Source organism: Columba livia, chromosome 13 (assembly GCF_036013475.1).
Source record: "Columba livia isolate bColLiv1 breed racing homer chromosome 13, bColLiv1.pat.W.v2, whole genome shotgun sequence".
NCBI lineage: Eukaryota > Metazoa > Chordata > Aves > Columbiformes > Columbidae > Columba > Columba livia.
In genome coordinates, this window is record NC_088614.1 from 17,707,928 (window position 1) to 17,735,461 (window position 27,534).

General features: G+C 38.2%; 1 protein-coding gene across 6 annotated transcripts in view; it reads left to right on the forward strand.

The window, feature by feature from the left end:
* The window catches only part of CDH11 (cadherin 11), a 354,337-nt gene extending 340,647 nt beyond the window's left edge, over positions 1-13,690 (forward strand). For all 6 annotated transcript variants that reach the window (XM_065028464.1, XM_065028466.1, XM_065028467.1 and 3 more), the window contains 6 exons: positions 925-1,178; positions 2,180-2,316; positions 2,516-2,637; positions 3,435-3,552; positions 9,556-9,807; positions 10,784-13,690. In XM_065028464.1, the coding sequence (XP_064884536.1) occupies positions 925-1,178; positions 2,180-2,316; positions 2,516-2,637; positions 3,435-3,552; positions 9,556-9,807; positions 10,784-11,280 (1,380 nt within the window). In that variant the 3' untranslated portion in view covers positions 11,281-13,690. The remainder of the gene's footprint in view (positions 1-924; positions 1,179-2,179; positions 2,317-2,515; positions 2,638-3,434; positions 3,553-9,555; positions 9,808-10,783) is intronic.
* Positions 13,691-27,534: the final 13,844 nt, after the last annotated feature.

The window sequence follows — 27,534 nt, forward strand, 5'->3', positions numbered from 1 at the left end:
ACAGCTTTTCATATTTCTTGGAGATTATCAAAACCCAAAGGAGAAGGCCTGGGCAACTTAAGTTCAAAGTTAGCCCTGCCCTGCGCATCAGGGCAGTCTCTCAGGAAGAGACCCAGAACTCTCCTCTGGTCAAAACTGTGGTGTGGTTCAATTACTGTCTCTGTTCTAGAGGTGGGAGTGTATTTTTTGTGTATTTAAAAATGTGAACGAACTGTTACACCACTCAGTCTATGGTGGTACTATACTCTGTGAATTGTGGTTGGCACCTGCGTAATAATTTTGAGGTTACCAATACCGCAACACCGCAGTGATTCCATGGCAATGGCAATGCGGATGCCGTGACTGTGATCAGGCTCCCATGGGGTATTATTTCACCCCCTCTTTGTAAAGTGCTGTGAGATCTATGGATGGAAAGAACTACAGAAACAGAAGCACTACTCACTATCTTCGTATTTCCCCTACTATTTAAATAATTTATTTTCTCTCTGTCCTGTCTCATGGTGCATCTAGTAGCAATTCAAGCTACATTTGTATGTCGAAAGAAATGCCTGCCAGCTTGGGATAGACCAGGCTGGGCATTTTGTGGGAACCCCTTTATCCATCTCTCTTTAATGCTGCTTGGAAGGCTGCGTGAAGAAAAGGTTAATTTTTCCCAATAAAGGTGATTTTCTGAGTGATGCAGCAAGCAAAGAGCAAGACAAGGCCTCTGACCCGGTACTTTGAGTGCCTTCCTATGCTGCTCCATACATAGAATGTAGCTCCTTCCATTTAAGTCTTTATGTTTTTAAATACACACATTTCAGTCCAAGCTTGTTGACAGATGCTCACATTTGTTTTATGTCATTGAATACTAGGGGACTGCTTACTGCTTTTACCCTCAAGTTTTCCTAAATCTGGAATGCATTGTTGTCTTGTTTCTCGCAGCTCTTAGATTTTGAAACCAAAAAGTCCTACAGTCTGAAGGTAGAGGCAGCCAACGTGCATATTGATCCCAAGTTCATCAGCAATGGGCCATTCAAGGACACAGTAACAGTGAAGATAGCAGTGGAAGATGCTGATGAGCCACCTGTATTTTTAAAGCCGAGTTATATTTTTGAAGTACAAGAAAATGCAGCATCTGGTACTGTGGTTGGAAAAGTACATGCCAAAGACCCCGATGCTGCAAACAGTGCTATAAGGTACGCTTCATTAGAGGGCTGTTTCCTTCTAGGCATTAACATGTAGAATTGTTATGCAAGTTATTAAGCTAGTGTGATAGATCTACTACCGTAATATTCTAAATTCACACAGGTTATTAATAACTTTAACCATACAGCATTGTTTTTGTGTCTTCTTCTATAAGCTACTAGTTTCTCAAAGCCTTATCACAGTAAGAAAGCATACCATAGCTATATCTGCCTAAAATATACTTAAGGACATCTGTTTTAGGCTCTATTCTAAATCCTGTTTTCTATAAAATATCCTATGCTGTTATCACAGCATGTTTTTTTCTCAAAATATAGAAGTCTACTACGCAGTACATTAGAGATTATGCTGGTTAATTGTTAACCGTTCATTGCTACTGACAAGTACATAGACAGACCTACTTTCTGCAGTTACACTGGGTAGTCTTCTATTGGTTTATTTGTCATGTTCTCAGTGTAAATTAAATTATGAAACTCTGTTGTGAGGGTATAGTTAACATTTCAAAGAACTGCAAGGCAAAGATATGAAAACCAGAGCTGGATAAAGATGTACAAATATGTAAATAATGGATAATATCCAATAATCTGGTATGATCAGTTAACATTCTGAGTAATCCAAAGATCAGAAGACTTAGAAGATCTTCATGATTAATATGAAACAGAAGAAAACAAATATATCAGTAGATATTTTTATCATGTTTTATCAGAAAAGAAAATAACTAATATTTTGGGGCTTTAATACAGAGATATCAAAGAACAATGATTTTCATTTACTCTGAAAAATTCTGATCTAATATTTTTCTTAATGTAGAAACTGACCAGGTGAATTTGCTTTTAAAGGAACATGTATCACCCCTTTGACCATGATATTAAGGGCAACAATAACCGTACTACTTACAATTATTCAAAAATAATATGAGTATAGAACAAATTTGGATTCATGCAACTACAAAGTCTGTCTCTTATCTAATTACTGATTTTCAATCTTCATTTAGATATTCAATTGATCGTCACACTGACCTTGAAAGATTTTTTATTATTAATGCAGAAGATGGCAACATCAAGACAATAAAAGCTTTGGATAGGGAAGAGATTGCTTGGCATAATATCTCTGTCTTTGCAGTTGAAGTCCGTAAGTATTTCACTAAAGTATTTCATATTCAATGGTATAATTACTGTAGTCTTCTAATTATCTCAGTTTGATAAGCTGCAATAAATCCCAGTAGAAATTCTTCAGCCTATTTCATTTTTACCTGGAAACAGCAGGGATTTTGTTTGTTTTGAGGGGTTTTCTTGCTTCTGTTTCATTTTGGTTTTGCCTACTCTCATAGACAAACAACACCAGGAAGCCAAAGTTCCAGTTGCAATTAAGGTCGTTGATGTCAATGACAACGCTCCAAAATTTGCAGCAGCCTATGAAGCGTTTGTCTGTGAGAATGCTCGAAGCAATCAGGTATGCCCGGTCCTACCATCTCTCTGTGCATGAATTCCTTTCTTCAGGGTGTTAGCTCAGTTCTGTGTTCGTAGCTCAAATGAATGGCAGTAAACAAACACTTTGAAATTTGGATCAGAATATGCCTAGAGCACACAGAAAGGCACTTTCCTCTGTTTTTATTTTGAACTGCCATCAGCAGTTACAGTGTATTGAATGTGACTGGTAGGGACTGTGCGTAACCACCATCCCATGGGCAAGGAAGCCGGCTGGGAGCAGCTTTCCCAGCCGGGAGCCTGGTTTGGATATTACAGAAACATGCAGCATCTTACAGGAAGAATCACAACACAGTGCTTGGAGGGTTCAGCCTACAGATTTACCCCTGAACGATCTGTGAGGAAGAGGGGTTCATACCATACAGAAATACGGCTCTACACATTATCTGCACTTCTGCTTTTAGTATAGCAGTTTGAGAAGGACAGTGTTGCTATAAGTCCCTCTGAGGTTCTGAATTTTCTGCAGAACTTTATTTAGTCTATTAAATTATCATAAGCACGTATTTGTATATAAGAATGTGTATATAGGTGTATACTTTAACATCTATAATTCTATGTTGGTTAAACGTAATAGCAAGTAAAGACTGCCTGTTCTGGTTTTGAGTCTGCTCTGTGTTTATAACTGCATACATTTGTTGAGGTATTTTGGAGGTTTCTGCTATTTCAGAATTCTTTGTCTTCAAGAAATTTCCCAGAATGCTGACTATATCTAATGTATCCAGAAGAGGACCTGTTTGTTTACAGAGTACTTTTCTTTTACAGCAATTTATTACAATTAGTGCTGATGACAAAGATGACTCGGCCAATGGACCAAGATTTATCTTCAGTTTACCACCTGAAATTATTCATAATCCAAATTTTACACTCAGAGACAACAGAGGTTTGTGTGAAGATTCCCTCTATACTCGAGTGCAAATAAATGACAAAGTAAAACTAATAGCCAGCATAATGCCCTGCAACTGCGTTTTCATTATCTTTGAGAGAGTGTCTCTTTTCCAGAGATTTAGGGGAGAAAGGCAGAAAAAATATAGCTGCAATACAAGGATGTTTGTGCAATAATGTAATGCTTGTTAACTCACTTTCATTTTCTTGAATACACTTTTTTAAATAACATAATAATACCCTACATGAAAAATCCACTGCCATTTTCTCTCCCAGGAAGAGGATAAAAATCATTAACAAAAACATTCACTAAGTGTAATTGGCAGATGTCCTTGATTTAGAGAAAACTTCCTGGCTAAGCTAGAATGAGCTGAGGCAGAATAAATTGTTAGGTTGCTTGTATTTATTCACCTTACTCTTCTTGCTAGCTTTTGTAAATGATGAAGCACAGGAGACATAGACTAAATTCCTAATGGAATAAAATCGCTGCCACACTAACCTTCTGAAGGAACTACAAACACGGATGTCTGCTGTGAACTATATCCAGATTGGGTATCTCTCAAGATAACGGGTACCCTGATCTTTTTACCAATTTTCTGTTCATGAAATATAGTGTAACCTTGCATTCAGATTGATGGTGGATTTTGTGGGAAAAACACCCAGGCACAGGTGAGCATCAAAACTTATTTGATCATCTGACAAAATAGCATCAGTGAACCTAACGTGCCAGAGGTTGAGGATGCCAGAGTGGGGTAAACAGGAAAAAATAGAGGCTCAGCCCTAATACATAATTATTCTGGGGTTTTTAATGATAATCAATAGGATGGTCTCATTCAATGTTCATTTATTTTCCTGTACAGGGAAATGAAATTGCTTCAGCTTCTTAGGAATCAGTTTTAATTGGCAAGTTTTAATGTTTGAAGAAAACTTTACTGTTTCCTGAAAAGTAGAACTCAGTTAAACTGGTTTAAATAATGAATCCAGATGATTTCTTCTAGACTTGCAGAAGTACAAAAGGCAACACAATTCAGATACATGATTTCAGTGAAAACTTTTTTCTCTCAAGTGTTATGTTGTGGCGTATTTTATATCAATATCAGAAGTGAGGGTAATTATCATCAGAGTTCCCAAACAAAATCTGTTATTCCTGAAAGATCAAAGTAATACTGTTACCTACTGCTTGACACTTGTACATTCATAAGCAATTCATAAAAGATCCAAGAGGGGATATATTTATTCTCTTTAAAGTAGTAAAAGACATTTAAAAAAAAAAGAAAGAATTTTTAGAGAGAAGTAAATCAAAATGTATTCTTTGCTTGAGACCCTGAGGCCAAGTTTCGCTTTAAAAGATGTTGTGTGGTTGGTCACCATATCAAACTGAAAATGGATTACATTTTATAATCTAACAGAGGAAGCATAGGTCAGAATTGAGATGCTCTGATACAGCTGCAGGCAAATGGTATTATGGTTCCTGGCTCCAGCCAATTTCACTAATCCTTCATTTCCATATGTAGCAAAATCCTTATTTTTTTAAATGACAAAGTTAACCCAGACAAAAATGCTTTGTAATTGAAGTGATAATGTCAGTCGAATGCAGGGACTATACCTGACAATACTGCAAAAGGTTGTTTCAGTAAGACAGTATTTAAGGATTGAATCTTCCTGTATTATTCCATGTTTGGGAAATGAGTAGCTTAATGAAATCCATCCATTTCCACCTTGTCTTTCCCTCATTTTTGTATAACCCTCAGTGCAGTCATGTTATTAATTTTTCTGTGGGGTTTAAGTTATGGTAGAGAGCAAAGTAAAAGTGTTAAAGTTCTCTATACTTCCATATAAAGAAGCATTACCATTTACAAGTCAAATAATTTACATGATCATTTAAAGGTTGGGATTTTTTTTGGTTGTAAATCTGAGTAGCCTATATACCATGCCACCACTTTCAGAATGAATTACTAGTTTCAAAGAAAAATGGCTTTATTAACTCTGGAGAACAGTTACTGAAAACTCTAATGTTTGGGTCTATTACAGAACTTTAAATTGAATACAGTCCTATAATTATCATTTAATAGAGTTTCTTTCTACCAACTCCTAAAAGTAATCACATATTGCAGTAATCCAAAAAACGTAATCACGTTCTACATCCTATTAATAGCCTACTGTGTTACCAACTTTTTCAGCTGAGACTATCTTCCACAGAAAACATGAGATAATGGCTTATCACATGCTGTGATAAAACACTGAATTTCTTTTGAGCTGTTTACTTACATTATACCACGTAAATAAACAGCAGTGTGTTTGCCCAGGCTCTGTTCAATTTTACTCCTATTGAAGTCAGAGCTTCAAAGCAGCGGTGGAGGCTCATGACACTTCACAGCAGAGAGACGGTTTTTAGCAAATGGATTTCCTGCTTTTAATCCTGCTCTGTCCTCGATGGAAACGCCCTTTGCTGGGGCTCACTCACCTTGTGCGGGGCTTGGACGCTGCGCGTGTTGCTGGAGGGACTGCAGCCACCCTGCTTTACCCTGCTGCACAAGGACGAGTTACACTGCAACAGCAAAAGCGAGGTGGAGTAGTGTTCTCAAATACGCAAGATAGTGCTTTACAAAGACTAAAATTAAATTTGTGATTCTACTAAAATCAGTGACTAAAATCCACTCTTTTTTAATAGAAATGTGTTCTGGCTCTTGATTTCAGACCTTTTAATCAAGACAGTTTGAAACACATGAACAATAAAGCCAGGGTATTTCATCTTGGATTATCCACAGCATTTGCCACCAGTAATGAGTTCAGACAGCTGGACCCCTGAAATTCTTCAGGTTTCTTGCTGAATCAGCACTCACCTTCTGATATAGGTGATAATGATCACACTGCAGTCAGCTTCTTTAATTGAGAAGCCTCCTTACACAATATACAAGTTAACAACCCCCCAAAAGCTAAGCTGCATTTGCCTGTGTGTTGAGGAAAAAAATTGAAAAGCCATCAATAAGATCACCAGAGGAAAAAGACAAAAATCAAAGGTCAAGAAGATCACTATAGAGATCACCATAAAGTAATGCAATTTTAACTTGTAATTCTGCAGATTTCATGGAGACTATAGCTAATCTTCACTTACAGCACTTTTGGGTATTAGATATCCCAGACAATAACAGCTGGAAAAATGAGAGCATGTGTATTTTTCTGGGTGGTGTCGAGATGGTTATTTTATTCCCTCTGTCTTGTGTTAACCCCCATTGTGTTTGTTAAGACTGTCAGTCAAGTACCTCTCATATGTGCTAAGTAATAGTTTTAAGATGGTATTGACATTTAACTTCTGTTGCTTGGCTTTAAAAATGCCATTATACCTGGATTATAGTTATACTCCTGGGATGTGAAAATAATGAAAAAGCAAGGATGAGAATATTAGCTAGGATTATATGTTATCTTTTATCCAGGTAAAAGACTTTTTTTCCTCTTATGGATATTACGTTTCTTCTAAATGTAAGAAGTGAACATAAACAGAAAAAAACACAAAAAATGACCTTTTAGGGTTGGTATATGGTCCTTTTTAAGCTTTAGCCAAGCATGTTAATTGGATTTTTATTTTTTTTTAAAAAATACATTAAACTAGAAATTACTTCAAGTTAAACCAGAAAAATCGACCACTGGATCAAATCTGGCCTCAGTGTAACGTAACTGACTGCAGGGGAATTGGCCAGTCTCTATAATAATGGAATGATTTGTCATCCTTTTCTTATTTCTAGTTGCCAAAATTCCAGAAAAATTAATATCATATCACATATCTTAGCCGACAGACTAAATACACTAATATATGATATTGCCTGTGCTTCCTTCCATATTGCCTTTGCAGCCTCTAGGCAGCTGTAGCTCAGCCCAATAGTAATGTTCATATTTTTTGCCACAAGAACAATCTGTCCTATTGTGATCTTTCATTTAATAGAGCAGAACTTTGTTCTCATATTGAGAAAATAAATTATTAAATGTTTTTTAGAGAACCCTGTGGAATAGTTTTATTTGCTATCAATATAGATTAGTTCAAGTATTAGTTGATAGGTTAATAGATATTAGATGTTACATTTCTATTTATACCAAACGGTTACGAGCCCATTAATTCAAAGTCCTATGACACAGACACCTCTGTCACTGAGGTCTTCTAAAACATGGTGCTACAAAGCCTAGCTGGGCAAATGCTGCATGTAGGTATTTAAGAAAAGAGAGTAAGGGCACCTCCAAAAACCACAAGTAAGAAATAATCAGATCTTAATCAGCTCCTCTGTCCTTAGCAAATATGCCCATCATGCAGAGGAGACGTTAACAAGATGTCTTCTCTCCAGGCATTATTCTTGTGAGACTTCAGTATCAGAAACACTACAGTTCTGTCATGCCAAGGTAACCACAGTGGGCATCAGGTGTGGTGGGCCTGGCAGGAGAGGTGCAGATATGGCGAAATGAATTAATTTGGCATCCTATCCTAACAAACATCCTATCTAGGACAGTCCTAACAAAATATTCATCCTTTTTGAAGTGATCTGCACAATTTACTAGCAGGAGAGTCAGATAAACAGGGCCCTAGTGCTAACATCCCATACATTGACTTGTGGCCACAAAATTTTCAGACAATCTCAGACTTTGTCCTACATCGGGGTACTGCCTGCAAGGGTGGTTAATATAAGGCAAGAATACTTGTCTTTTTTATATAATTTATTCACAGACTTTCATGGAAATAGCAGTGATTAGATCATTAAGAGAGGTTTTATGATTTGCATTATTAAATTCTAGAATTTATGCTGACTCTTCAGTAGGAAAATTATTAATCTCCTGCAGTACCCGAGGCAATAGTAAAATGGGTACCATCAGAGGTGAAGAGCCCTCCCTTAGTAGATAAAAGAACTGTTCTTTTTTTTTATTTCCACTATATAGTGAAAAATAAAGAACATGGCAAACCAGAAAAGTTTGTGTCAAGTAAATTCTTAGCTTAAACTAGTATTTGAAGGTCCGAAACCCACAGACATGATTGTCTCATTTACTTCAGGATGTTTACAATTTTATAAACTTTGGTTCAGTCTGAGAACTGAGAAACAAGGAGCACAATAAAGAAATGCTGTTCGTGTTTCCCAGCCTTTGTCTGTCACGGCTGGGAGCAGGAAACACTGACCAGTGCATCCCCCTGTTTCATGTCACACACTTCCCTTCAAATGCTTTTGTCCCAGGAAGCACAGGGTCTATCCACGATCACCTTCTATGCTGAGACGGCACCTTGGTTTCCATCCTCACGCTCAGCTAGAAATAAGAACTATATTCGAACCGTTCCTCATACTCACACAATTCAAATTGTGCCCAGGCATAGTGTAAGTATACGACCAAGCTTTCTGAATTCTGGCTTTGGGAGCTTGTGTGAAAAACAGTTTCTGAACAAATACTACTTACTTTAGTGTTTCGTAATGAAACGGATCAACGGTGAGGCTGAAATCTGCTACTACACAGCAGAAGTTGGCTTTTGTTTTGGTGGGAGTACCATTGACACAGACCATTTTGGTACAGATTTCTGCCTTCCATTCCTGTAGGTCTGACACCAAGAAGGACCAATCAGGGGAATTTGGTTTTTTCCCCCCTCCACTGAAGGTTTTAATTCTGGAAAGAGACTAGAACCAGCCCAAAGAGCAATGCCAAGGCCCAGGCTTTCTGCTATCCGATCAAGTATTGTGAGATTCCCAGGAAGTTAGAGGGGTGCTAAAAGGAGATACTGCCATAGATTTCTTTGTGTTGCCCTCATCACCTTAAGATACTTAAAATTGAGTCTGGTGCTGTGTAAATGAAACACAATACTGTAATTGCTCTTGGGTCACTAGGAAGGCAATACTTTGTGCTGGTTTATTGTACTAATAACGCTAAGGCATCTGAAAATTCAGAGACCTTGGAGCAAGATATATTTTTTCAACATTTAATAAGAGGATGACTTTGTGGAAAAAAATAATGGTGGCTATCTCTCTTCTTTAAACAGATAACACAGCAAGTGTCCTGGTTAGACGTGAAGGATTTAGTCGCCAGAAGCAAGATTTATACCTTCTTCCTATTGTAATAAGTGATGGTGGACTCCCCCCTATGAGCAGCACCAACACCCTCACCATTCGGGTCTGCGGCTGTGACAGCAATGGCTCCATGCTCTCCTGTAACGCCGAGCCCTACATCCTCAATGCTGGATTAAGCACTGGAGCTTTAATCGCCATTCTTGCTTGCATTGTGATTTTGTTAGGTAAAAAAACGTTCTTATTACTCTTCTATATTTGTTTCTGTTAAAAAAAAAATAGCCTTGCCTTCAGCTTCAAGATGGATATATATGTAAATCTTAATTTCTTAGCTTTTATTTTTATAAGAGGTAGTAATCTGCCTGGCTCAAATACAGTATATGATAACTGCAATAGCAAACACCCATGAATTTGTCTGTGCTCAGACAATGTCCCTTCATGGCCTAATATTAGTTAATCAAGGACACTGCTTAAAGGAGGTCATGACATACAGTTTTAAGTTTTGTGATCCTCCTTGAAGACAAGTTCCTTATTGATGTGAGCCAGGATTAACGTGGCTCCTGCCGCCTCTTTAACTCCCTCTTGTGTTGGAGACAAATGGCTCCAAAGACCTGATTTTAAGAAAGTCCTGTAAAGCATTTCCTTATGATTTGAAAATATTTACATTACTATGGGTAAATTAAAACACATTTTTTGTCTTTCTTAATGTATTTTAAAATTATTTTATAGACATTTGAAGTGAGAGGGAATACAGCAACAAAGGCATATGTTCTGAGGTGTTGCTTAACTCTAATTCCACGTTTCATTTCCATGAAAATGGAATTTTTCTTAAGTTTTGGGCATACAGCAGAGATTAAAGGCTCAGCTTCACTTTGTTGTAGGTGTCCGTGTGATTGGGCTGCTTAAAGGCAGTGTCACAGTGCTCATGCAGCACTGCGGGCCCACAAGCGCTTTTCTTTAATTAGTCTTGCAGTAATGAGTAATTAGGAAAAGCAATGGCATTCAACCCAAACAGAAAGCCTCGAATCGGTGTGTTCAATTCTGTGTACAAATGTCAATGCTTTTACCTAGCTAAAAATGCAGATGTTTGCAAAAATACATGAACTTCAGCACAAAAGCTGAGGTTTCAGTGAACGCGATAATCTATTTATAAAGGGCCTACTGCTGGAGAGCGCAGTCTAACTTGTCCTTTTTTTCCTATAGTCATTGTAGTGCTGTTTGTAACACTGAAAAGGCAGAAAAAAGAACCTCTGATTGTTTTTGAAGAAGAAGATGTCCGAGAGAACATTATTACTTATGATGACGAAGGTGGAGGAGAGGAAGATACTGAAGCGTTTGACATCGCTACTTTGCAGAACCCCGATGGCATCAATGGATTTATTCCTCGCAAAGACATAAAACCTGAGTATCAGTATATGCCAAGACCAGGGCTTCGGCCGGCTCCTAATAGTGTTGATGTTGATGATTTCATCAACACAAGAATACAAGAGGCTGATAACGATCCAACTGCTCCTCCCTATGACTCTATTCAGATCTATGGCTATGAAGGAAGAGGCTCAGTGGCTGGTTCACTTAGCTCATTAGAGTCAGCGACAACAGATTCTGATTTGGACTACGACTATCTACAAAATTGGGGACCTCGATTTAAGAAACTTGCAGACTTGTATGGCTCCAAAGACACTTTCGATGATGATTCTTAACAATAAAGATTAAGATTTGGCCTTAAGAACTGTGTCCAATGTTCAGAAGAATCCAGAAGAAATGTAAGCAGGTATTTTTTTAAAAATCAAGAAAAATCTCATTTAAACATTTAAGTTTGACAGAGAGGATTCCTTTGATAAAAAGGACATAGAAGTGGTAAATACTGTGAAGTACCTTTTCCTACAAAAGGCAAATATAGAAGTTGGCTGCCAGCTTCACTAGAGGAAAAAACCCACTTAAGAAATACAAAATATTTAAATGAAGGAAGATGCTAAAAGCAAACCTACAAATAAGGGAAATGTTATGTATTATGAACATCTAAATCTTTTATGTCAAAGAAGCTTCCACAAATTAGAAAAGATAACAGTTCTGAGCTGTAATTTCGCCTTAAACTATGGACACTCTATATGGTAGTGCATTTTTAAACTTGAAATATATAATATTCAGCCAGCTTAAACCCATATGATGTATGTACAGTACAATGTACAATTATTATGTCTCTTGAGCATCAAACTTGTTACTGCTGATTCTTGTAAATCTTTTTGCTTCTACTTTCATCTTGAACTAATACGTGCCAGATATAAAAACTCTGTCTTGTTGCAGTGGGAGGCGCCCTATTTCTATGTCATTTTTAATGTATCTATTTGTACAATTTTAAAATTCTTATTTTAGTATACATACAAATATCAGTATTCTGACATGTAAGAAATGTTACAGCATCACACTTATATTTTATGAACATTGTACTGTTGCTTTAATATGTGCTTCAATATAAGAAGCAGACTTTGAAATAAACTGATTCTTTTTTAATTCTTGTTCTGGTTATTAAGCATATAAGGAAAAACATAGTGTTTCTAATGTCCCATTTATAGTTCTGACTAATTTACTACAATTGTGACCTTTTAATAGCCTTATTTATTATGTGTTTGTAGTTGGTTTGTTGCCTTGTTAAGTGATTATTTAAAAATCAAGTACATTTTACAAATGTTTTTTAGATTTAAAAAATGTAATGTCTGGTGAACATTTTGTACCCTCTCTATCTACAGCTTGTGGCTGCTCCCAGAACACAGTAATAATCTTCATATAATACTACTGTGTTTTCTGGATTAAATTAAGTGTAATACTTTTCAATATTTCCCATGTAATATGCATTTATCTTGTATCTTAGAAATTCCAGAGGGTTCAGAAATGACTTTATATGTGGACAGGAGTACTCTGTACTTACAATTTACGCCAGGCTTGTGAATTTCCGTATCTGTGCTAGGCTTCTGCGGGTTCTAGAGACTTAAATCTGACTCAATTTAGCTATGAATTCCCTAAAGCCTGTTCTACCTGACAATTACCTTACCTGAGTAGTAATTAAGATTCTGGCACTTTTTTTTTCCTTTTTATTTTGATTTTTTTTTCCCATTTGCTGCAGTAGAATAGCATCGTCTACTGATAGGAAGACATTTCATTTTGTGATGACAGACATACAGAGTGCTTTCAGAGTTGTTCTTTGTAATGTATGTTTTTAATTGAAAAATGATCTATAACTTTTTTATATTAGTTCAGAATGAGCAAGGGATTGGAATATGTTTCATGCATCAACATTTTCAGCATCTGTGTACAGCTGTACTTCTGCTAAATTTAATATAGTTTGCTGTTTAGGGTCAGAGATCAGCAGCTGCAATATGGGAAGAGGCAATAAATAGAAATGTTATACATTTTTCTACCGCTCATTTTACAGACCCTGTCCTTCATTTGCAGTCAGGTTCCAAACTGCTTGATCTGAGAGGAAATCTGATTTGTTGGTGTATTGCTTTTCTGAAGACCCCCATATATGTAGTTAGATTAAAATTTAACTTGTTGAAATTATGAATGATGTTTCAGCTCTATATTCATAACATATTCACTTGTCCCATTATATCCCTATGTTTTATAAGGCAGAGTTTGCTAAATCAGCAGATTTGCTCTACAATGTTTATTGTAATATTTCACTTTATTATAGCTGTATGCATTCTATATAATTCTATAGTTTATTATTAACTTGGTTCAAATTTCTTTGGTGGTTGATTTTTCTCTGTTTATAATCCAAAGAATATTTTGCTAGATTTGCACATTTCTCCATTATAAATTTAAATAAACATTAAAAAATGAAATTAGTATCAATTTACAAATTAACAAATGGAAATAAAGTAAGAAAAAAAGTCATTTGTAGGACTCCATCCTCATTGTTGCTATCTGGGTTTATTTCAGTACTGAGCAAGTTTTAGAATTAATAACTGCATTTTCTACATTTTTATGTTTAATTTTTAAGAAGGACATTGTCAACTACATTTTTTTAATAGTCTTAAATGCTTTGAGTTTTAGTCTCTATTGTTTGTAGCACTCTCGTAGATGCTTGGAAATAAATTTTCTTTCCCTGCTGGTTTTGTCCTTTTTCATTTGATTATTTTTCCCCTTCACAGTGAATATGGAATTATCGTAGTTGTGCTAATCTCAGCCAACACTACCTCTGAAATGCTGGGAATTATTACATATCTGCAGCACCCCCAATGAACAGCGTGTTTTGGCACAACCACAGGACATTTATTTGTGTTAAACTTCACAGTGGTGCTCGCTAGAGTCTCAGCTTTATAATCTCAATGTGTAAAACCAGCCCAGCAGCCCTGGGTTGGTCCCCAACACAAGCCAGAGAAGCCTGTGGGCTGGGGCTCCCAAGGAGCTGAGCAGCCCGGGAAGGGATTTACACGTGTTACTTTAGCGCAGTCTATGTCTCTTCCCGACTGAGCTTCACACCATGGAAGGCAACCAAAAGATTAATTACAACTGCAGTGGGTTTGAAGACAAACCTTAATTAAAAGGAAGATCACCACAACTGCGCCAGGTAAGGTAATGGACAGTAGCAAGTGCAGATGATACTTTGGCCTCTTTTTTCCCCTCTTGTAAGTCCTGTTTGAGACATCATCTGGGGGGAAGTGGGAGGGATAACAAAAACCCTCCAAATACCCTCACTAACAGACGGTGCGACATTCACCAGGAGCGATGTATATTTTGTGAGTGAATGTATGTGCTCCTGTTGGCAAAAATACTCAGCTCCTTGTCTAGCTGCGTATCACCAGAACTCACATGTGAGCAAGGTTGACGTGTCCCCAATCTCACGTATATCTACAGTGCTTTTGTACACAATTTCTCTCATCGCTGGCAAGAAGCAATTAGGTATGCAAGTTCAGTGCTGGTTGCTAAGGGAACTCAAAACTTACACTGATATGGAAGAGGAGTGTTTGTTTGGGATTTTTAGATTGCCTCTGTCATGTTCTTGCCATTATGTCAAGCAGTTTTTGATACCATGTCAAGGGGTACAAGCTTGCCACCAACATTTACATGCTCTTCTGCAAGATCATGCTTCAGAAACTGATATCACCACAGATGAGAAAAGCTTTTAAATAATTAACATGTTTTCTTGGCTCCATATTGTTGACTGACTGGCAAAATAAAATGATGAATTTTACCATGTGGTTGGTGATAAGCTCATAGAAGAACTGAAGAACAGCAATTTAAATCAGGCTCACAATGAGAAAACCTTAGCTTTATGAGACCCAAAAGCCTGGAATTCTATGACACCTCCAGCAGAATTCTCAGAATTAGGTGGTTTTATTTAAAAGCTCAGTAAACGAACAAAATCTAGGTACACCCTGTGCAGCTTTCCACTAGTTTTTGATTATTATTTTATATTGCTAATCTCACCATTTGATAAGGAAGGCTGCTTCAAAACCTTGACTGACCAAGCTGGGCTGGCTACAAATACCCAAGTCACAAGATCAATTTTAACCAACTCTGACCTCTTCTCAATTGAGATTTATGGATTCATAGTCATTTGAAAAACATGCAGCTTGTAGCTCTGCACAAAGTCCTGGGCCTTGCCCACTCATCAGCTTTAGCTCTGTATTTGTTACTCCTTGGTAACTGCAAACTTGGCTTCCAAACTTAGGCCTTGTGCCTTCTCACAGGGGAGGAAGAGCAGAAGCTGCAACCTCATGCACAGTCAAAAGCTGCGTCATGTACGACACAGAAACTTCATGTCCAACACCTCCTGTCTCCTGGGCAGAGGTGGTGGAATGTACATGCTGGGGACAAGTGCTTACCCTTGTGGGGGATTTTGCAGAGTACATGGGGCATTTTGGGTTTCTTCATGGAAAGAAAGAGAACACAGGTGTCCAAAGAGGGGAAGACTTGCTTGGATTGCGTGTGACTCTGAGACCTCTTTCCAGGTAAGAGAAATGTCCTCTTCTAGAGTCTTTCAGGCTTCTTGTTCAAGTCAATTTGTGCTCTATAACTAATTAAATGTTAACTGGGGCAGGTGATTGAACCTGAGATTAGCAAACTCCTTATGATTTCTCTAACTGCCAAACTCAAAACCTGATTTTTTTTTTATTTTTTTTTAATTTATTTTTTTTTTTTTTCTTTTTTAGTACTTGTTTAGTCCATTTGCAGTAGCTTATCACTGCATCAAGAACAGCACCAGCTGAACCACCATCCAGGCTGGTGGGCAAAGCACATCACAGCTGGGGAGAATCTGCTTTGGAGTGTCAGCTTGGGAGTGGCAAAGTCATAGCTGATAGTGATGAGGAATAAAACATCATCTTCTACCCCATACTGCCAGGAGGTGAGAAGGAATAGACAACAGCTCTTGTTTCCTGCATTTGTTTCCTTTCATGTTTGCAAAACCAGGACCAATACTTAATTACTTGCCTAAGAAGTCTAGGAGAAAACTTTTGGTTTATCTGGAGTCCTCCTGGGTAGGGCTGTTTCTTAGACTCCTGATTACAAGGGTGCTCTTTTAAAATAAATGAAAATAAAAGCTTAAGTTTAACATTAAACAGGCTTGAAAACTAGAAAGACAAAAAAAAAACCCAAACCAAAACTTTCTAGTTATTTCTAAAGCTATCATCCCCCAAATGTGTGGACATTCCTAGCATTTTTGGTGTTAGTGAAAGAGACTTAGACTTTAAGATTGCTTTGGACTGTGGTTATCGATTGCTTGCCTTTTTTTCTTAAAAAAAAAAAAGGCCAAAAGTGAAAACCGTGTTTATTTTAATTGACCACATCCATATGCTGCTCTCCGGGCCTTTCTGAAACTGAAGGGTTTATTTTGTTGTTGTTATCTTATTTTCTAATCTAAATCATTCCATGAGTCCATGACTCACTACTTTGGCTGCCAAGTGCCAAGACAAATTTCCTCCAGCTCCATCACCAGCAGGCCTTGTAGGCATTCTACTCCTCTCACATTGCTGCTTCAGAAATATGAAGCACTTCTGTATTGTTCTTTGTGATATACAGAGATCTGAATGGGGCCGGGGGGGTGGATTTTTTTGGTTGTTTGGAGCTATGATGCTTTCACTTCCACACCTACAAAACTGGCTTTCCGTGTTCGTATGCTGTGCTCAGTGCCCTATCCCTGGGTGGGAAGGAGCAATTTTTCAGGGAGTAATGAACTCCCTCGTACTTGGCAAAAAGCCCTCAGAGATGGCCCTTCCTTCCAGGAGACTCTTCTCCTGCTGCAGCCTGGGCTCATATTTTCCTTCTCTTATTAACATACTGAAGAAAGTCATCATTAATCAAATCCAAGCACATTTAGCAAAGTTCAATGTGTATGAAAAATTTATGTCAACCTTTAGGCTCTATGACAGCCCCAAGGCTTCACTTAATAAGTTCTATAATGACTTACTGTTAATGGCCAATTCACATTATCTCTTTGAGGTCTAGTGGGCCTTTCAGTAACATTTTCTATTATTGATTATGGAACTGTTGTACGTCACCCAGACTTATAAGCAAAGCTGTTGTTTATGTTCTCTGCTTTCTAAAATGGAAAGTTGGATGCATTAAACTGTAAAAACTCCTACAACATAATTTTCTCCTGTGTTAATTTATGTGGCTCTAGGATAGGGCAATAGTGAATGAAAGAGCAGCTATTTGTGGAGGGCTGGCAGAAGCTCTTGAAAATTACAGGAAATTTGACAGATCTTGTCCATTTATCTAGCAAAATCTACACTTCAAAAAACATTATCCAACTGTCTATAAGCCTTGTTAACAGTTTCAGAAGAGGTCAAAGAATGGCTGACTGCCCTGTGTTCTGTAGTTTTGGTCACCAACGAGTCATATTTAATCTCAGACATCTAATTTCTTCCTGAATTTTATCTGGGGAAAGAAAAAATTCAAAAGGGAAGGTTTCTGACAATTGATCACTGCCTCTTTCTGTGGCTTTACATAATGCTCCAGCAAATGCTTTTCACTAAACACAATCTCTCAAGACTGTTCAGTACTTATAACTGTGGTGTTATTTTCTAAAGCCTAGGTCCTGTATACACTTACTATTTAGCACAATGTTTACTACTGTGAATAAATGGTAGTTCTCATAACAGTAAGTAAAGTACAATGAGGTAACAGTATTGTAATCTAAGTGCTCTCACACTCCTGGAAGCTAATATCTTGCACTCTGTTGAAACATCATTAAATGAAAGAATATGAACTTTATGTGCCTACACATACTGCCACTGCACTGCAGACTACTCTGAAGTGCCCAGTGTCATGTAAAATTCCTTTCATGGAGGAAAATTCCTCAAGTAACACCTAAGCATCCCACCAAGAACTATGAAAATGGCATTTTTTTTTTCATGGCCACCCAAAGAGAATTGATTGCATGCTTCATTCATGTAACTAACTACATGCCACTGTAGTAAACAGGGAAAAAAATAGAAGAGTAAAATAAACAAAGCCATAGGACTTGCTTTAAAACACTTTGAAATAGCAAGCAGAAAGCAGCAAGAATGCATTGTATTGAGAGATACTGTAAATCACCAGCAAGGCCAGCACCCACTATCAAGCCACTACAACATGCAGATCAAAACAGAGGCAGTCAGTCTGTCTTTCTTTCCTGCTGCCCCTTCCTCTCCCATCACACTTGCAAAACTAAATGTGCTCCAAGTGCAGAGATGCAAGGTCAGAAGCCATTGCACCGAACACACAAACACCAGCACCTAGAACACAGATACAAGGCTTTTGTTTGTTTGGGGTTTTTTTAACCCCTAATGCTGCACTGTAAAGCCACTTAATACTAACTCAATCAATCTGTAAACACATGGCATGATTTCTTCATTACCATCTTCACATTTCTGATGCTGGATCAGCAGCTTGGTGGTGGAAGAAGTGGACAAGCACATTCAGACACCTGCTGCTGCTGGCTGCTTTTTCAAGTGAGATGACAGCATAAACAAGCCATTTATGACCAAACTCTTCAAAGAATTAAAGTCTGCGCATAACTCTCAATATTCCAAGGAGACTATTGCTGGTAAACTGCTCTCAGCCATAGCAGATAATCAGAAACTTTAGCAAGCAAGTTTTGCTATTAACTCTGCTTCAAAATAAAAAGGGCATGTGTACTTGACTGTAATAAAAAACTAGTGCAAAATGTCTGCATGATAATAGCAGAGACCACAGTTTAATGAGAGTTGGAAAAAAGAAAGGCTAGAATTTCTGAATGTTTATTTGCCCTTGGTGGATTACGAGGTAATATGAAAGTCCCTGCATTTTTTTTTTTTAGCATGGGGGTCAGTATGGAGCTGTGCTAATAAAAGAGCATTAGACTCCCACTGCACCTATAAAATCTGGAACCTAAGCTAAGCCTTCCAGCGCAGTGCATGAGGCTACATGCCAGAGATTCATTACAGAAATGGCCCCTTCCCCTCACACTTAGAAGAGGTGAGCCAAATTTCAGTACACACCAGCTATTCTGTTTGTTCAGCACTACGGAGGTTACTGTAATAATCTGTCTCCGCGAGCCTGGACTATGTCCTTTCTTGTGACCTCCCCTGTAAGCTCCAGGCACTATCATTCTTTGCTACCCATTTGTGTTGGCTGCAGCATCTAAGAGCAAAATTTATTAGATATTCCTGGAAGTCATGAGCTGGAATAGTCACCAACAGATGAGCGATTCAGGGCTCCCTGCGCAGCGCAGGGGGCACCCGGGCTGGCTCGAGAGCAGTGCAGGTGTGCGGACTGCAGAGCCGCATCTGTCAGGAGAACAACGTGCTGTGACCAAACCACCAAAAAACCTCACCACTTCTCCAGCCAGAAAAACACTTCAGTCTGGGGAGTCAGGAAGATAATGGTGAAGTGCTCCTAGGATGGGTGCCTTTATAAGCCAGGCACCAGAAGAGGTGCTGAAGCGAAGGCAACAAGGGAAGGAGAAAGAGCTCATCTTAAACCATTCCAGTCTCCCTGCACACACCTTACTATTTGTCTTGAAAGCTCTTTCAGAGAAGAGTGGGAAGATAAATGATTCAGGCAAACTATTTTGTGGATAACTGGTACAATGTCATATAAGGAGAGAAACAGAAGTCTACAGGACAAGCAAGATAACCTGAGCATGTGGAAAGTGTAAAAGGGACCTGGGTGCCAGTGCTCACCTCAGTCCCTGTTCTCTGGCCACCACTTTGGTTGCATGGCCATGATGGAGACCCAACACCAAAGCACAGACAGGGAAGACAACTCAACGCAGGTAGAAGTTTTGCCAGAAGGAGGAGTACTGCTGTGAGGCCCGGCAGAGAGGAATAACTTCCTTCAAGAAAACGTGTGCAACATTTTAAAAAATCTAGACTATCTCTGACTTCAAATGTAACCTTGAAGTTCTTGAAATCCCTTTGTCTCATAAACCCATTGATTTTTAGGTATAGTGACAGACCCCTAGAAAACTTTCATCCATTCTCTGCTGGGATCCTTTCCAGCTGTGTTGATTTAGTGCATCTCTGCTATCATAGCAGAGTGGGAGTCAGGTCACAGCATCGCTATAAAGCATGATCTATCCTTTAGGTGCTTCATTCACAAAAGCTTCCTGGTTCACAGCTGAACAGCGGTGAATGTCCAGCAGTTAAAAGACTACTGCACTTAATGGGTCACATTAAGAGTTCTTTATCTGCCAAAGAGTTTCCATCTCTCTCCCATTCTCAGAACTTTCAGAATTAGTCTTTGTGCATAATTTTGAATCCCATCCTCATTTAAGCTCAGAAGATTCATTGTTTGCATTGCCTTATTAGACCTAATTTCTGACACAAGAACTCCTCACCTCTTTGAGGTTCTCCAGGCAGAGTTCATCATGATTTTTTCACTCTATTTGTGCTTCTCACAAGAAAGGAAAAATGTTCAATTTGGTCTCTGTTTTTTGTTGTTTTCCCTGAAAGATGCTATTTTCTTTCTTGATCTCTTTTAGATTACATTTAAAATGTGTTCTGCTTGCCACCTTCAGTACTCCACCAGTTTGCCACAAGCATCCAGAACTTAGTGTATTACTCTCTGTTAAGAAAAGTTGCGGTACAGGTTTGTTTCAGTTAGAGATCAGTGTTGTCATGGGGGAGCATAATATCACTCTCAGCAGTTTAATGAATAAATAGGATAAATACTACATCATTGCTTACTTCTACACTAGGAACACCAAGACACCGTAAGGAACAAGGACAAAGTTTGTAAAGTCTAGGGCCCCTATTAATCAGAAATAAGGCCAGAGGAATCACTAGAGTTACACTAAGAAGAAAGGTGGCCATACGCAAAGTTAATGCAGAATAGTCTCGCCCTGCTGAAGAAAAGAAAAAGAAAAACAGAGAGGGTTTAGGGGCTGCCGGTGCGTATTATTCAGCTTTCATTAACTCTCCTAAGAACAAGCCAGAGAACTGAATTTGAATTCTTGCTGCAATGCTAAACTGCAGCCCATCTGTTTTCCATTCCCAACAATAGATAGGCCAACATTTGTGCATAAAAATTTGCTCTAGGATTTGAAGGTTTAAATAGCAGTTACCTCTAAATCTAGAGCATCTCCCCTGTTTCGCAGTTGCATTTTATAAGAGCATTTTGTGTTCAGGCTTCTTTCAACTGTGTTTGAACACTGCTTGAAATGATTCAGGAGTTTTGCTCGACAAACGGTTGCTGTGATCCAAGGCCCATATGGCTTGTTTTGGAGTGTGTAAAGGTCACTGCTTCTGTTAATACAACTAGTACAAATACTTCCCTGCCATCTGACAATGTTCCTCCTTATTCAGATTGGCAGCCATTTCCCCCCCACAATCTGGAATTTCCTTTCAACGTGGGTTGTTAAAGTGGAGATGATAACAGTTTTAAAATCAAAGGTTGAATGCTTCTGTTGAGTTATACTTGGAACCAACCATGTTCTGTACAGTGAGAACATCCCATATGGAAAGGACATATGTGTTGGATACAATAATACATAAATAGTGGATACAACTTTATATAACCCTTACATTCTTATTGCTGTTACATATACTTCTGTAATGAGACAGGTGAAATAGATGACTTCAGTACTGATATTTAAGTCCATATGTTGAAATCTTGCACAATAAACAGGGAGTTTTAAAGACAGATTTAGTTTTTCATTATTTTTCAAACATTTGCATTGACATAAGATACTCTTGAAAATGCTGCTGAAATATCCTTACACAATAACACCATAGACAGCACTGTAACTTCACATTATAAGAGCCACCATGGACGGACACACATGCTCACGCTTGCACACACCTTCATAAATTGTCAAATATAAACTATTTGAACTCATTTTTTTTCCCAGATTAGTTTAAAAAAAGTTAAGCTTTTGAGGAACAGAGGAGGTAAAAAGTTGCGGTGAAAATGTTAGAACTAAGATTGAAAGAATCTGACAACTTTTTGTTATGAAGTTCCACCATTGCTAAGATTTGGAGCAGGGATGTGGAAACTGGCAGCAGGATAATTGTGTTGTCACTGATTTACACTCCACTCTTAGAAACCCCATCCAAATCTAGAAAACATATAAGCTTCAGATGGGTTAAAAAAAACACCCAACAACCTCTCAGTGTGCAGATGCTCAGTGAGGACCTGTTAGTACTTGGCAGCTAAATTCTCTAGAGAGTCTGGGCAGCAAATTCTCCAATCCCCTCCCTGCCATCCTCAGGCTCAGCACCAGCCCCCACGAATGAGCCTGAGCACTGAGCTGCCTACAAGGAGGGTTAAAACAGGGTGTGGGCAGGGTCAACATAATGGCATTTCTCTTTAGTTTAAAGGCATTTAAACAAGTTTTCTTTTATTAAGAAATTACAGTAATTTTACGAACCTGCATTACTCAGTTTGAGAAGTCAGGGAACAGTAATGACACGTTTTATGCTCACAGTAAGTCAGCTGCAATCATTTTTTCCTCATGACCACTGTATTACTTTATGGAACTTTACAGAAATTGTGGGAATATCTGTTTCCCCCTCCAGTGCCCAAAACAGTAGAAGTACTTTCGCTGGAATAATTTTTAAGCCTTATTCTTCTACTTTTTCATCTCTTTTTTTTTCAGTGTTCTGTCAGTAAATACGAAGCATTGACATTGCTTTGTGAGAACCCTTTCTTATACTTACTTTTTTGGGGAGTAGGTCTGGGGAAATACATTATTCTCTTAACATTTGTTTTCTGGAAATTAATCACCTATTAGATGAAGAACCTAATGGTTTGTGGCCATGCAGTTACTGGAGTCACATTAAGTACTGAAATGTAGCTGCCTTTTTCCAATGGTACTCTGATAGCCAACAAGCCTTATAAAAGAAATCCACATGCTCATTCTATGCTTTTTCATACATCTGATTATAAATTAGCTGAGTGTTTTAACTGAGCTGTGTGCCAGTTGTATATAAAAGAAGCATTTAAAAGACTTCAAAGCTCTGCTGGTGCCTAGGTACTGGCTTCAAAAGAACTCTGAATCTTAAGTGTCTTTTTCTTTCCCCAAAGCATTTCCCAAGATCCCCCTTGTAAAAGGATCTCTGCTCCGTGAACCTATATGAAAGTTTCCCTCTTCTTGTGAAACTGCACAATTTTTTATTTGCTTGTTTGTTTCCTATCTAAATAATTGAAAATGCTGTGAATCAAACTGAGTGGAAAAAAATCCTGCAGTGAATTTCAATCGCTGGAGCCAGCCTATTAAAGAATGGATTAACACTGTAGAAAGGGAATATTTTAACCAGCATGACCACTGCAAACTGAAATCTAGCGTGCTGTACTCCAGAGTGCTTCTTTGCACTCAAAGAGTGGTTCCTTAATCAACAGCTTTACAGCCCTAAGAAACAAAAAAAAACCCTGACTACTTCATAAACACAAGACAAGTTTCCTAGAAAATACTTCATTTATTTTTTTTAACAACTTTGTTATGACCGTTACTGATATGGTGAGGCCTTCACGCTAGGTTAGTGGGGATTTTCACACTCACCAAAGAATAAAGAATAAATGTCCACAGGTTCCCTCTGCAAACCATTAGAGAAGCTCCAGGGGGGGCTGCAAAGAGCCTTCTTGTACCCTCACGCTGCTTCCCCCGCACTCTCAGTGCACCATTGCTGGTGCTCAGCCAACCTTCCTCTGTGCCATTTAACTGGCAGAATTTATTTATTTATCTTTTTTTATTTTTTTAATGGAGTTGAATTCTGGTTGGTTTAATGAGCTGAAGTGATAAAGCAATAAGAAAACTAACTAAATAACATTTACTGGAAGACACCCAAATTGAATGCAACATTCTACTCACTGTGACAATGATCCTTCAGTCTTACTAAGTCTTCTGATCACTGCAGTGAGGTGCTATCGCCTACTGACGCAAAAAATTCCTGTAGCCCTTTGAACAGGGCATGGCTGATTCTGCAAGTTATCCTGTGTATTATCTTTCACGTCTTTCCCTTTAAAAGTATTCAGAGATACTGTGAAGCTTGTTCCACAAGTCACTTCCAAATAAAAACGTGTTTCTACATTTTTTAATGTACATATCATTCATTGACTCACACTGACACATGTGCATATAACTTCAGATTTCCAATAGATTACATTATATTTTGGCAGCCTTCAGTCATATGCTATTAAATTACTTGTGTTTTTATAGGGCTGACTAATTGTACTGACTTCCCTTAAACATTGCTCCTATAGCAACTGCTGAATTTTGAGGTACCTCAAGTAATCAGAAATGTGAACAGCAGCACTGAGACTTAACCGAGGAGGAAAGGAGGGAAGGAAATCTGACTCCAAAGGCTCAAAAGACCTCAAAAAAAAAAAACAAAACAAAACAAAACAAAAAAAAAGATGGACCCTTCATTTATTCCTTCATTTATTATTTTTTAAATCTCAGATCTCAGTGTGTTCAGTTCATCAGTTTAGTAGGCCTAACTCACTGTTTCTGATCAATTGGCGTTGGCAGTTCGGCAAGCAGATTTCATTACAATAAAAGAACAGGTGCCATTCACACTTTTTTTCCCTTTTTAATATCACTGCATAATATACATCTGTCTTTCTGCTAGTGCACAAAACAGAAGCTCAGAGCACTGTTTATCAATTATTCCACACATTTTTTTCTTAAAAGCAGAACTGTTACCCTGGTCTGGTCAAACTCTAATTAACAGAGCGATAGCATCGCTGTAAAATTGTGCAATTCCTATTTTAAATAATGCTTAGTGCGTACTGCTGCCCTTTTCTGTCAAGGCATTACTGTGTGTTTTGGCACAAAGATATCTGCACTTCTATATCTTCTACCAATTTTACAAAGGTTTTATAAGGCTTAATGAATGGAAAATGCTTTGAAAAGCTGTAGATAAAAGGCAATTTTGAAGGCAGTCATTAGTAGTAAATACCCTCATCAACATTTTTCTTGCTAATCCTTTATCCTCTAGCTATGCAGGCTGTGCTGACAGCACAAAACTACCATTCCTCCAAGGTTATTCTAATGCTAACTTACAGACTACAACTATAACAGTCACTTATATTTATAACTTTGCTGGCACCAATGTCACCCTCTTACCAACTTTGATCAGTTTAAAGTGTGCCACCTTAACGCTATAGATCAATAGCATAAAGAAATTCATAGACTTTCTAATAGTCTCACCATTAAAACTAATATTGTGTAACTGGAAACCAACTGCTTCAATTAATGGGAATATATGGCTTCATTTTGTAGGCACAACCTTTACATTTGAAAGTTCGGTGACATATGGGTTCCCACTGGTGCTATAATTACACCATGCCTAAAAGTCATCATTAGTTTAAAATGTGGAGGTACTATTTTTTTATAATGAACAATCTTGTGCTGGTTAAGAGTGCATGAGTCTTTCTTTTAGCACCGGTTTCAATGGAACCCATTCATTTAGTTCATGGTTCCTCCAGCGGCTGCTACATACCCCTTGGCGTCAGCGTGGGATTTCCAGGCTGACAGCCGTACCTGTGAATTGCTGACTTAAAATGGACTATAACTGTAAGACAATGGTGTATTGTTTTTTATTTGGTCAAGGATAATGCCCTTTCCACCACAGTAATTAAAACTCTGCACCCCAATAGTCCTCTCCTGCAAGGAGGCAACAGGAGTAGGAATGTTTAACAGAGGTAGGAGGCAAAATGAGGCTGAGACAGGTCCTAAATAACTGCTAAAAAACGTATGGGGAGAGTAACCATCAGAGAATCAAGAGATAAAAGGCCCTCTGAGTGCCTAACTGCAGTTGTTGATTACTAAAATTCGCAATATAAAGGTCATTTTAATAGTCTTACTTCTGTTAGATGCCCATAGAAAATTGTGGTGCCCATGTTGACTCCAAATTAAGTGGTTGGCTGTTTTTGTTGTTGTTTTGGTTTTTTGTTTGTTTTGTTAAATTAAAAATAACATGTCAGATTTGTCAGGACAATGTTTTTAAAGTTTGTGGGGGACAGGAATGGATTAGAAGCTTATAGAGAGTAAAGCATTTACTTTGATCTGCAATGAACACTTCATTTTGGATTTCAGTATTTTAAGGACACATTTGTATGGTTCAGAAAGAAAGTTTACACGAACTTGAAATAATCTTCCAAATGAAAACTAATGCAAATGAAAACAAGGAGATGCATTTAAAATCTGTCAAAACTAAATTATTTTATTTTTGTAAAGTTTTATGTTTATTTTTTTTCTGGGGGGCATGAATATTTCAGTGAAAGCAATACACAATTTGAAGATGCACATCAATGTCAAGTGTCTGCATTTTCACACAGTTCTGGTAATAATCTGTTGTGCATCTTGATAGCTGTAGGTCTTGAAAATCCTCTATCATTTTGTTACCCAAGACAGCCACTTTAACTCTGAATAAAAAAACCCACATCCAGTCTCATTTCCAAAGAAGCAATAAAGAGGCATCAATATTGCTTGAATCAGAGAAATACAGTTGGGTGTATTTATTTGCCATCACCATATCACCGAATACGAAAGACACTGAGGACTGCTTACATAGCATTTGAGCCTGAGGTCAGTGGAGACAGAAGAGGATTTCTTTAAGCAACATTAAAAACCAGGCAACACCAATCAGCTTCCACTACCTGCTTGCCAGTCTCTTGCTGGAGGAATTGTCTTCTATTACATACTAAATTATTCGTACCAGCCATTTTTGTATCTTTACTCTCCTCATCAGGCGACCACCACCTGGTAAGAAAAGAACCTGAGCTGATGTTTCCCTATAATACAATGACTACTGCCGCAATACTGCTTGTGGAGGCCAAGGCTTGAATGTTGCCTGAAATTCTGCACACCCAGGTGGAAAGGTGCACAAGGGCCATATCAGGATTGTTGCTCATGCTATCTTTCAAGGTGTGTATGGTGCTCTCCCTAAATGGGCTTGAAGTAACACAGTCTCTGGTTCTTTTCTATCCTTTCTTGCATCTGCTTGGCTATTATTTGGCTTCTTTTTATATTTGTCATAGAGAAGATTAAAGCAACTGGGCTGAAGGAAGACAATGTTCCTACGGTGAGACAAGGGCAGGTAGGACAGTGCTGTTCTGTAGGAGGACATTGTGCAGCCAGACACAACCGTTAGTGCAGACTTAATATGGGATCCCACAGGATCATCTGAGCTTACCCTGCAAGAAGCTATAGGAAGGGAAATGTCCATGACTCATAATTACTGTGTGAAATATTTACATGCACAGTCTGTGTGCCTCTGGTTAACTCAGTCTGTAAGAAGTCCCCCTAGCTATTTGAACCACATGAATACTCCTCCTCTATTTTCTACAGATCCCTTTTCAATTAAGAAATGCTGCAGTTTGCTTTGATCTACAGATCCCTAACTATTATACTTACAAGCTTTACCCAGGTCCCTCATTGTGGCTCAGGAGTGTTTCCCCAGCACACACATCCCTCCTGAGAGTTCTCACATTACCCAGCCTGCTCAGCCTCCCAGCACACTAACCCCCCGTCTCCCTGATGCTCC